The sequence below is a fragment of the Borostomias antarcticus genome (genome assembly GCF_949987555.1).
Source record: "Borostomias antarcticus genome assembly, chromosome: 10".
Lineage (NCBI taxonomy): Eukaryota > Metazoa > Chordata > Actinopteri > Stomiiformes > Stomiidae > Borostomias > Borostomias antarcticus.
Genome location: NC_140243.1, coordinates 22,924,545 through 22,936,979, shown reverse-complemented (window position 1 = coordinate 22,936,979; position 12,435 = coordinate 22,924,545). Strand labels below are relative to the sequence as shown.

Genomic DNA, 12,435 nt, shown 5'->3' with positions numbered 1-12,435 from the left:
GAAACCAGATAGACAGCCTGTGACTGGAGGAGGACCCTAAACGGGTCAGCTGCTATTGGAGGTCAGGTCTGGCGTTAAGAGAACCCTCCTGAGACTTGACTGTGAACTCGGGTCTGATTCCTTTTACAGAGAAAAAGGCAACCTCAAGGACACCTATTCATCCATTACAATATGTTTTCAGACGTGTATGCTCTTTCTTACTGCTTTCTTCCTAAATGGCACTGACTTGTACAGTTTAACATGTAAATGTACTGAATGCATTCCAGTCAGATTGCTGCTGCTCCCCATACAGTATCTTGGGTGGGGCAGTAGAGCTTCTGGGTGTGATGCTTTTGGGAGGTGCAGTGAATGCACCAAGGGTCACAATATAAAGACCAGTGTAACCAGTCAGAAATGCACTGGGACGTTTGAGTGTTACGGTTACAAAAACAAAACCAGACTGTTCACACAAACCCCTCTTCAGGTTACATGCTCATTGTGGCATGTTGTCAAGAGAATTCAGAGAAAGAGGAACCAGACAGCTCATTAGGCTTTAAAAACACCTGTCGGATGAAATGACTATTTTAATGTGATCTGATGCATCATGGGTACAAAAGATAATATCTCTATCACCAAAGGTCATAATATCTCTATCACCGAAGGGAGGTCATTTAGACAGTTTTGACAATTTTGAGTATAAAAAAAACAAAACAATTTGTTTTCTAATTACTGTCCATGCCTTCTGTGGGTTCACAGAACAATAATGGTAATCAAATATAGCGAATGGACAAATGATCAACATCAGCTGTTTGTGTGTAATTGTTTTGAGTGTGATGCTGCAGTTACATCAGAGTCCTCAGGGGGGAGCTTGGCTCAAATCTTTAGATTGTTGAAGGCGTTGCAGATTTACAGACCATCTATCTCTATCTACGCACACACACACACACACACACACACACACACACACACACACACACACACACACACACACACACACACACACACACACAGACAGACACACACACAGGCGCACACACACACGCACAAACAAGCTCACTCATTGGGGATATCAATGACCAGCTCGGCCTCGTCTCCCTCCCCTCTATCCTCATCTCGGTCGCTGTCCGCCTCGCTGTCCCCCTCCTCCTCTGCAGTGTCCCCGCTCAGCATCTGCCTCGGCACCCAGCTGAACGCGGCGCTCGCCACCGGAGGGGCCGCAGGGGCTGCTGGGTAATTGGCCGACAACGGAGCCACCACCTGCGGAGAGACCAGCAGATGAGAGAGAGAGAGAGGGATGAGAAAGGGTGGAATGGAGGGAGAGAAAAGCAGGGGGGAAGGGACGAGGAGATAGATAGATAGATAGATAGATAGATAGATAGATAGATAGATAGATAGATAGATAGATAGATAGATAGGACAGCGGTGGTTTGGTGATTGTGATATGACTGGTGGAGAAAGGAGGGACACACTGTGGGAACATTCTTAGGCAACACTGTGAGAATATGGACCCAGTCCAATTGAAGACTGTGCCAGTGTGGAACTATACTGATGTCCTGGCATGGACGCCCCTGTGCACCTAACAATGACAGTGTATGAACACAGCACATCCTCAGAGCAGCTGTCTGTCCCTCAGCCCTCTCACCTTCCCCGACGTCTCCTTCTTGTGTTTGGACGCCTTTGTTTTTCTCTCTCTCTTCATTCGCTCAGCTGGGGGAGCCAAATACTCAGGTGGGAAAGGCAACTACCCACCACACACACACAGACACACACACACACAGGTCCCATGTATCGATTTAACACACACACGCACACACAGTGTATACAAACACAGCAAAGACAATGAAAACATGATAAACAGAGGATACAAAAAATAAGAGGGTAAAAACAGTATGTGAATAAAATGTTGGAATAAATGAAAACCCTCAAAATAACATGAATGTCGAATCAAAACAGTGATCGTCTTTGCAAATTAAAAATGATCATGGCAACAATTGGTGATGTGCTGACCGTGTTGATATCAGAGGATGCAAACACTCACTGTATTGAGGTAGGGCGCAGAGCCAGCTGACTGAAGGGGGTTCACTCCAGAGCGAGAAAGGAGGGAGAGATGGGGGGATGAGGATGAAGCAAGAGTTACACCAGGGCTGGTTCTCCTCCTGAGTACGACAGAAAGAGAGGGAGAGAGAGAGATTATGGATAAAGAATAGTCTATATACTGCACTGTTGTCAATTTGTGTTTGTATGTGCCATACTCATACTTCTTTCCTCCATCTCTCTCCCTCTCCCTGGGGCCCTCTCCTTCACTGTTCTCTGAAGAGGCTGTGGCATCAGAATCTGCAACACAACACAATGACATACCTCACTCTACAGCACGCAGACACTGCACCGCGCATGGCCAAGTGTTATGGCCAAGTTCTAAAACAGCAAGCAATGGGAAACATGTAATGGGAGCCCAGTGTACCCGATGAGTCTTCATCCACCCTCTCATATTGCAGAAGTCTGTCCAGAAGAAAGCTGCAAGACAAAGTCAAAGAATGGAGCACCTGAGTGAATCATTGAATGTTTACAACTAAAATGCTACAATGTAGCACAGTGTGACTGTACAAAGTCATTATCATACAAACGTTTATATCCACCTTTTGTCCCTGGAGACTTTCAGTAGCTTTCTCTGGGCTCTTCTAAGCTCCTCTTGAAAACACTCTTGTTCCTGAAACAAAGGCATGGATTGTTTGATTCTCTACTAGCTTCATATGAGCTTTACAAATGGAGCACAAAATGTTAAATTGCGTAACTAAAATACTCACATAAACTAGGAATTTCAGTTTGCGTTTCAGGTTTTTGTATTTCCGTTTGTAATCCACCTCCAAATCGGCTTGACCGTTCATATCTGATAAGGAATGAGCACACAATGTTGACATATCCTCACAATCAAGGTTTGTTTTCTCACCGGTATTTCTGACTAGTTTGTGAGATGGTCAGCTAGATAGATATTAGCTCATAACTATAGTAAGCACTAGGGTTAGAGAGAGAGATAATGTTATGAACAAACTACGTTAACTAGCTAGCTATGGAATCACATGCATTAGCGGGCAGTGGGCTAATATTTGGCAATGGTAACTAATCCTTGAAAATGTGATGTGGAGTCGAATACAATACGTGTAAAGCTAAAGTGGTTATACACCTTCTTTGAAAAGATGACTAGATATTTAGCTACCTCTCATTTGGACCCGTCTCTGCGACAGCTTTGTTTACTTCCGTGATGTCATTTTTAAGCGTCGAGGTGGGTGTGTCCAGATTCTAATTCTAATACATCCATGGGCCAGGTCGAAGGAGATGTGCCAGAGGAGGAATTTTATTTTATTCCTTTTTTTTTTTTGTTAAAAAAGAAAAATCATTCTGAACCCATGTTCTGATCCTTGTACAAGTATGGGAATAAACAAGCCAGAGTAAATGTACTATTCTACATTATCAATGAATTTATTCATTTGCCTAATAGTATAAAAGTGAATAATTAAAACCAGAAAATAATCATTTTCTGAAGAAACTGTGTGTGCTTGCTGAAAGCAGGCATAATATGTAGGTTAGATAGCTTTAGTAGTACTAAATATTCAAGCAAAGATCTAAAATAAAATAAAAGATTTAAAACGGTATCTAAATGAGTAAGCATGACAAGTATAATGTAAGTAATGTATAAAGCATCAATAAGCCGTCATTGTGAGTGTTTCAGTATTTGTATGTAGCATCTAGTTTAATAGACAGAGAAAGAATAAGTGGTATCTAAATTACTTTAAAGCATCAATAAACTTCATTGTGAGTGTTTCGATGTTTGAATGTACCTAGCTGAGAAAATGTAATAGTTTAATAGTTGCAGTAGTTGTCCACTAGATGTCACTACACGTCTGTGTCCCATTGAATTGAGTCAAAAGGTTGTCAAGCAAATATACGGACGAGGCTCTTACCGTAGGACCTCTAATATCCGCACGCGGAAATAGGACAGGGTCCTATAAACATGCCCAAGCAGGCGAAGGACAAAAGAGTCCAAGCGACATAGTTGTCAGGATATAAGATAAGATAAACTTTTTTATTTGGGATTTGGGAAATATAGGAGCCTGACCACAGGCCTGGTTTGGTGTGTTAAACTTTAGGCCTATTGATAATCATTATTAGAGAAGACCAGAATACAATAGGATGCTGCCAAGCACACTAACAACATCAGACATTAGGAAGACAGAACTCATTTACAAATTTATTCAACAGATAATTCAAACATACAGGTTATTGAGGTTAATGGAATGCAAGTATGAGTAAATAAACTCAAGTGAGCAGTTGAGCAGCTATTAAGGACTTAAAAGTGTTAATTCATTTCAATACATTACTCCCTGATGCCTCCATTTAAATGTGCTATTGTTTTTAAGGCAACCACACATCTCCTCTCCCAATCGTTGTAGCTAGTGAGCTGACGATGTAGAGAGGTGGTTTTTCCTTTACTGAGGCCCCAGAACACTAGATCCTGCCCTGTTTGAGTTCTGCAAATATGCAACCTTCCTTCTTTGAGATCTCTGATCTAACATGAGTGGATTGGTGAAAACAGTCCTCAGCTGTGTTACCAATCTACTCATGTCAAATCAGTGATTCCTCCAAAGAAGGGAAGGTTACATTGAGAAACTGTATAGGGCCTCTGTCCATAGACCAGAGCCTCACCACACAGATACATAGACACTGAAATGCTCTTCCACCAGGGTTCACAGGTAAACAGTGCATACAAAATGGAAGTGCCACAATAATTCCCTTACTCACAACATGAGGTCATAATTATTGAGATCAACAGCTATAAGGCAATACACATCTTCACAAAAAAAGTATGATCTAGAACAGATCATAGTACAGCAAATCAGTTGATGAAACATTTCATTTTGTTCATGTGGTACACAGTAAGGACACGTTTAGGAATAAGACAACAGTCAACTGTCTTTTTAGGCCAATCATTCACACAGCAAACTACCATTCCCTTTAAATTGCTTAATAAGTCACAGGTTTATCCCCATTAACATTAGCATTTTGTCCGAATGGTCAGCTTTGAAATCGATCTACAAGTCTAACCTAATCAGTTGTGTGACATACATCCTATAATATAGTGCTTTGTACAGTAAAGGCAAATTTTGGTCACAATATAAATTAACTTTCACTAGATATTTGCATTTACGCGGGGCGGCTGTAGCTCAGTTGGTAGAGTGGGTCGTTCAATGATCGAAGGGTCAGTGGTTCGAATCCCAGCTCCGACTGTACACATGTCGAAGTGTCCTTGAGCAAGACACCTAACCCCAAATTGCTCCCAATGAGCAGGTTAGCACCTTGCATGGCAGCTACCGCCATTGGTGTGTGAATGTGTGTGTGAATGGGTGAATGAGAGGCCATTGTAAAGCACTTTGAGAGCCGCTAAGGTGGAAAAGCGCTATATAAGTGCAGTCCTTTTACCATTTACCATTTTACATGGTAATTACAAGAGAAAATACCGTACAATTACATTTTTCTGCGTAAGTCTAATCAAGGCCTTTTACTAAAGCACCAAAGAGAGGCAGTAGAGAAAGGCTTCTGAAACAGTCAAAGGCTTCAGTACTACATCCAGGTCACGACAGAAGCAGACAAAGTTGAGTGCTGAGGTGGTTGAGTCATAACCAACTTTTCTGATGTGCTGCAAGTTCATATAGTCTATTAGCTGCTGACCGTCTGTTGACTGCCAAGCTGGTGCCGCCTCCACACGTTCTCAGGCGAGCGGGCTGGTCAGTACACCAGGTACTTGAGTTCAGAGTAGATGAGCGGGAACATGACAGCACAGGCACGATACAAGATGGCTCCGCTCTTGTATAAGGCTCTGGGTTTGGTGAACCAGGACTCGGACTTGAAGGTGAAGTAGATGGCATACAAGGCTACAGCGAAGAAGTGTCCGATCAGGGTCATGGGTTTGGGCGTCAACCTAGGAAATAAAATGAATTGCAGGTAGTTAGTTGTATAGATTTATTTTTATTTTTATGTTGATTCAGACATTATTTGCACAGGTTAGTACAGTAGATGTAGATGTAGTCCCCACAGATTTTAATTTCAAATGGACATTATTTCAGTTTCAGTAAATATTGAAAGACGTTTTGGAAATGGCATATGGAATGTGTTAGTAGTGAAACTCACACAGAGAGAAGTCCAATGGGCCCGGCAATACACTCCCCACCAAGCTTAAAGTAGTGGAAGCAGGCTTTTCTGAGATCGTGAAGAGAATCTGAAAAACACAAAACAAGACAAAATGGTATTTTAGTACAGTATCACAGAGTTATCTGTGACATATTCCTTTGGGCTAAACTGATTTTAAATCTAAATTGTTGGTGTTTAGAATATCCTTAGTTAGAACAAGGCATACAACACACGTCCCACGTGTTGTGGAGAGAGCTGAGGAGCATACTCACTGTCAGTGGCAGCGAACAGCTCGTACAGGGCTTGAGCCAACACATTAACCACAAAGGAATGTGATGATTTGCGTTCCCAGTGGAATTTTTTCTTTGCCTGTGGGATAGAAGACAGAAAAAAAAGCTTGATGTACATCCCACATCACTCCGTACTACTGTAAGTAAATAATCCCTAAACTAGGACACGAGATTACAGGTTTCACACACAAGATCACTTATAATGTGACTTTCAACTATACTTGTACTTATACTAACAGTTACGCTTGTAGATATCCCTCCAGTAACATACTAAGTAGCAGGTGTGCGCAACAAGGTGTCACATTCCATAGTCTCGCATAGCCATCCTATCTCCACACTTCCTTTAGGCTGTTCCAGCGCTGGAGAAAGGTCTGGCTGGACTCATTATCATTCGAGAATGATATGCGCTGTATTTCTTTAAACCAATCACAATCATCTTCTGCGGAGAGGTTGCTAGGTTGTTGTTGTTTCACGCAGTCTGGATTGAACTGGATTGGGCCGACAACATATTCTGCACTGATTGGATAGCAATTTATGAATGACTAGGCTCATCCCCGAAACCTACATCCGTTGAGTCAGACTAAACATTCCATAACAGCAATGCACATTCCAAAAGAGAGTAGTGATGTCACTCCTCTGTGGGCATGGCCCAGCCTGTACCTGGAGCATGACGCTGTTGTCATAGAGATCCGGAATGTTCTTGAGCAGGCCCCTCCAGATGCGGACGTCATTGAGGGCTACGCTCATCCCTCCTCCAGTCAGGGGGTGTCTCATGTTGTAGGCATCTCCCAGGAGCAGCACACCTGAGAAACACCAACTCCCATGATTCCTTTCACACCTCACTGGAGTACACCATATTCTACATACCAGTGGTCTACAGTTAAATCTGCATTGATATCGGAATTGATAATGGAATCGTCACAGATAGATTTACAGTATTTCTTTTGAATACTCATTGTTTACTTGTATTATAGGATATTTCTTTACATGATAAACTGTATATTCTTCCTGGTTAAATATTAATGCCATTTGGCTGACAGTGAACACTCCAACACAGCACTCAACAGTGATGTCCATGACTTAATAAAGGACTTTTATTTAAAATCAGAAATGCTTCGGACTTCAGACTACCAACCTACACTGTGGACAGATACTGTTGTTTTTTGACTCATCTAACTCACCAGGCCTTCCTGTCTTACCTGGTTTATTGACAGGAGAAGGTGGGAGGAAGCTGGCAGGCATGGACCTGAGGCGATCGTTCTGCAGGGCCACCAAGAAAGGCTCCTGTAAGTGCTCTGAGGAGAGGGAGAACCACAGTCAGACCTTTCAACAGGAGCTACCCAGCTGGGTGGGTGGACAGATACAGATGTGAACCAGTTTGAATGCGTCAACCCCTATCCTTGTATTGAATAGTGCACTGATTCATTCTTCACATGCTCCTGCTATGTTCACACTGATGAGAGGAGTTCCAGACCAACCCCTAGTCCCTGTGTGTGTGTGTGTGTGTGTGTGTGTGTGTGTGTGTGTGTGTGTGTGTGTGTGTGTGTGTGTGTGTGTGTGTGTGTGTGTGTGTGTGTGTGTGTGTGTGTGTGCATGCGTTCATGCTATGAGAGAACTGTGCACGTACAGAACCCAAAGCTAGTGGAAGGTCTGAGTGTCATGCATCTATTGTTGGAAACACTTGAATTCATTGCCCCCAACATTGTATTGTATTAGTGTAGCCAAGCTCATCACACCTGGCAGCTGTGGTTGAATCTTCTCAGCCATGTACTCTGTCAGGTTCCTGGGCATCTCCCCTCTGATGTCCACCAGCACCCTGGTGTCCGTGGAGGAGATCTGGTAGATCAGCACAGGGTTGGGGTTGGCCAGAACCAGCTCTGCGTGGTTGGCCCGGTACTGGGGGGAGTCCTGGGGAAAATCATCAAAATAATACATTATATCCAGATGCTCAAAGCGCTATAGAGGTAATGTTACAGTGGAGAGATGAGTGAAATAAAGAGGAAAGAGGAAGACATCAATGCTTTTTATTAGACTGTGGGAATCAGCAAGCATGAAGGGGAACATACTGTGAGCAGAGAAGGATGATGGTCAGCTCCGATTTTCAGAAAGTTAATTCAGTGGATAATACCAAGCAATTAGAACCGATACCTCTGCTTTGATATCTGTCCATTATTAAGTATAGTCCTACAGCAAAAACTATATATGTTGAGTTAACAATGATAGTAGCACACATTCTATGTGTTTGATGTTTAAGGGAGGCAGGTTGACCGGTACCTTCATTAGGCATCCGATGAAGTGGGATGACACGTGGGCCTTCCCAGAGACCAGGCTCTTTCGGAACTTCGAGAAACACCCGTCCGCCACCACGGTTAGCGCTGCGTGAATCACCTGGGAGGAGACAAGAGGTTCAAACCATCAACATCCCTCAAGAAAGATGGCCCCGGTGTGAGCACCGCGCGGAAAGCTGCTCCTCTACTTTTTTTGGGTAAATAAAATTACTGCTCTACTCGTTTTAGCATTGTTTTATTTTATTGCTTGTGTTTATTGCCTGTGTGAGGAGGTTTTCGATTAAGCATTTAATTGTACACGATACTCATATCTTAAACTTAAACTTGAACTACTTAAACTTGAACTTGAAGATTAACCACTGTAGTCTTATTTTTCGTTTTCACCTTTCCCCCACTTTGTTTGGGCCGAAAGAAATCCGAAAGGAGCAAAGAAAAGGATGGAGAATAGCACAGGTTCCACCAGGACTAAATCCAGTCTAGTTTCAGACACACTATACTATACCACCATCCTAACAGCCTGAGTTACTGCTTTCTTTTTATTTATTATTTAATCTTCATTTACCTGGGCCAGTGCAATGACGACCACCCTGTAAAACCAGTGGTGTGGTAATGTAATGTTACCAGCTTTCCTACCTTGGAAGCGTGATGGTGTAGTGGAAATAAATCTGATCCTAAGTAAAGGATTTGCCAAGGTTCGCTGAAAGAGGTTTAGTCTGATTTATTCTGAAAACATACGAGCGCAAGGACTTCAGGATAACGCATGTGAGTGGTTCATCTGACAGAAGTGAAACAGAAAGGTGTCACGGGGTCTTATATTCAAGCAATACACAGGTATGACGCTTCCAGAGATGTGATTGGCTAACCCATCTGTACACATCATAATAAATGGCAGACATCATCAACAATGGTCAAGAGTTGAGACACGTGATATTAGAAAGGGCAGTAAATCTTGAATAGGTTTCAGGTAGGGACAATGGAACAAAGAAAGATTACTGTAGGCCAGACTGAAAGTCTGGTGTGTCGACCTCCTGGAGATGCCATCCTGTTATAAATGAGGGGTTTTGCATGTGAAAGGTTGAGGGAGGTAGTGTGAAACTACAATTTCTATGACAATGGTCAGTATCAGCATGGAGCTATCTCACACAACGAGGAAATGTACCAAGTGTCCTCATGCTCACCTTGGTGTCTCCCGTCTCCTTGTCCTTGTATTGAACTCCCGTCACACAACCATCCTCCTCCTCCATCAGGCTGGAGACGGTGCCTTCTACCAATGTAACACTGGGGGGAGCAGTGGAGCAAAGGCTTGGTTAGTCTGTGACTGCATGGCTCTTCATGACAGCACATGGAGGCGGAGCAGAGGGCAACAATGATTTTTTCAATGTGAAAACATTTATGAATAATAATGAGAATACAGGAAGGATGTTGACAAGTGCCGGGAACGCCTGAGTGTCTGGGTTATTCCATAACCATAGTAAAGTCACCTGAGAGCGTGTCATTACGAGACACAGGGATCCGAATAATACATTCAACAGATGGAGAGAACGGTAGGCCTAATTTGACTTGTGATGTCCTTGAAAAGTCTGCACAATGTGTTCACGTGTTTCCCCTTGGGTTTTCAATGTACGGTAAGCTTTTCTAAATATAGCCTTTCAATGTAAACCTACTTGGGCTCTGCCTGCGCTGCTCTGCGCAGGCCCATTATGAAGCGGCCATGATGGAAGGCCCGTCCACACTGGATGCTGTCCTCCTCTTGGGGGTAGGGGATCTCTACCTCCGTGTTGCTCTCCCGGTCGTGGATCACATAGCCGTTCACCACGTGAGCGTCCAGACCCTCCACAGAGGCTGAACAGGACACCAGAGAGAAAGACAGCTAGTTACACACTAGACTACAACTATTCAATATTTATTAGCCTAGGTGTTTGTGATAAAGATAGGGGTACAGGTTCACGGAAAAGTTACAGCTCCCTCCTAATCTGACATGAGGGGAAATATTATTCTTGGTGGTCAGGACAAACAATATCTTTATGTATATTATGATTGGAAAATGCCAAGCCATATTTTAAAATCATACCCTACCTGTATAGTCTACTACTGAAATTTGAGTAGAACATTCATCTAAATCAGTCTCATTAATAATGTATTGGATATTATGGAAGCCTTGGTTGTGTTAGAGGTCTGGTTCATGCTCACCCTCCAGGCCCAGTTCTTTAAGGGCTCTGTAGCCACCGGGCTGGAGCAGCTCTCCTACGATCCTGTCCGGCTCCCGCAGGTCTCTTTCGATCACGGTGACCCTGCGGCCATCCCGGGCCAGGACGGCTGCCATGGCCGAACCGAGAACTCCAGCCCCCACGATGACCACGTCGGGCTCCGGGCCCACAGTGGCGACACCTGTGGGGCTCGACTCGGCGGATGAGCAGTCCTTCACAACCACTGTCTTTCGACCGCCATGCCCCTGAGGTAAAAAATAAAATAAGAGTAAAATAATAATAAAAAGTTTTTAGCCACTGACTGGGTGTCCGAAGAAACTGACACTTATTTCTTATTTATGGGCAACATTTTAATCATCAGAAAAAAACGCATATGGGATAGCCTACTTATTTACTAAGAGGCTCATCGACATATAATTGAAATAGAATAGACTGTCTAGTTAGTAGCCTATTGTTTCACCTATTTAGTCTTTATTTCATGAAATTGTAGGCGACGCACCTTTTTCGAAATGCCTGATCCGCTCCTGTGGCTTGCTGGCGAGGATTTCGGTAAAAACGTATTGACAAGAGGAATGGATGATAAAAGTTCCAGCGGTAGACGTAAAACTCGGGGTGCCTTAAATATTTGCCCATGGAAATATCTGGCATAAGACAACAGCATTCCCACTGTCAGGCAAAGAATTGCGACTATTAAAACCTCTTTGTGAGCGAAAGTGAATACAGTATCGCATTTTTTGTAAATGTATGTGAAACTTGCAATTCCAAGAAAGGTCCACATCTTTTCACACTATTTAATGGGCTACTCTCAAAAAGATAAAATTAGGCTGTATGCAGTGTGCGGCAGTAAAAAATAAAATGAAAAAGAAAAAATATTTTAATTGGCTTCCAGGCACAAAAAATACAGCATCAAATTACTGCTTAATAGTAGGCTACACATTTTTCATGTCCCAGAAAAATAAAAATAAAAAAGCCTATCCGTCAACCCAGAAGGGAATTTGCGCTTTGCTATAAACTCATGATAATATTCCTGCCGGTAGACTACGACCGTCTTAGAGGATGCTGTATATATTATGATAATGAGATGTGGTAAATTTGACACTGTGCCAGTTCTCTATCATTTCCCCTTAAGAGTACACTTGTCCATTCTCCTTCATAGATATGAAAGCAAATGATCAGTCTGATCATTCCTTCTCACGCCTATCCTATGTGTTCACGTGTAAGTAGAATAGAGGGCAGGCGCACTCCTCTTGGGGAAGGGTGGAGCTTATGGTCACAGGGCGGGCTTACAGGTTATGTCCCACCCTGTCGGCATGGGAACTTTCCAATCAACAACGGCGCGTCGGTGAGCAGAGCTCACGCTATCCGTCAGTGATTGGTCCACAGACTTGTGACTTTGGTCGTCCGAGAGCGCTGTGATACACGGCATTTGATAGGACCAGCATTGTGATTCACAGTATCTCATGGGACCGCAGCCTGCAGGTATCGTCC

The 12,435-nt window shown here is 43.2% G+C and overlaps 2 protein-coding genes across 2 annotated transcripts; both read right to left on the bottom strand.

The window, feature by feature from the left end:
- Nucleotides 1–641: 641 nt before the first annotated feature.
- On the bottom strand, nucleotides 642–3,209 carry ino80e (INO80 complex subunit E). The gene is made up of 8 exons (XM_084445007.1): nucleotides 3,194–3,209; nucleotides 2,784–2,866; nucleotides 2,616–2,686; nucleotides 2,441–2,493; nucleotides 2,238–2,313; nucleotides 2,018–2,135; nucleotides 1,622–1,720; nucleotides 642–1,236 (listed from the first exon to the last, which is right to left on the bottom strand). The coding sequence occupies exons 1-8, from the start codon at nucleotides 3,198–3,200 to the stop codon at nucleotides 1,033–1,035; spliced, it is 711 nt and encodes a 236-aa protein (XP_084301133.1). The 5' UTR covers nucleotides 3,201–3,209; the 3' UTR covers nucleotides 642–1,032.
- Nucleotides 3,210–4,305: 1,096 nt separating this feature from the next.
- sqlea (squalene epoxidase a) lies at nucleotides 4,306–11,725 on the bottom strand (the record flags this gene model as incomplete). The annotated part of the gene is made up of 11 exons (XM_084444233.1): nucleotides 4,306–5,953; nucleotides 6,163–6,250; nucleotides 6,435–6,531; nucleotides 7,113–7,255; nucleotides 7,652–7,747; nucleotides 8,189–8,360; nucleotides 8,727–8,840; nucleotides 9,919–10,018; nucleotides 10,405–10,582; nucleotides 10,931–11,192; nucleotides 11,447–11,725. 11 exons carry the CDS (start codon nucleotides 11,723–11,725, stop codon nucleotides 5,761–5,763), a joined length of 1,722 nt encoding a protein of 573 aa, XP_084300359.1. The 3' UTR covers nucleotides 4,306–5,760.
- Between the last annotated feature and the right edge of the window lie 710 nt (nucleotides 11,726–12,435).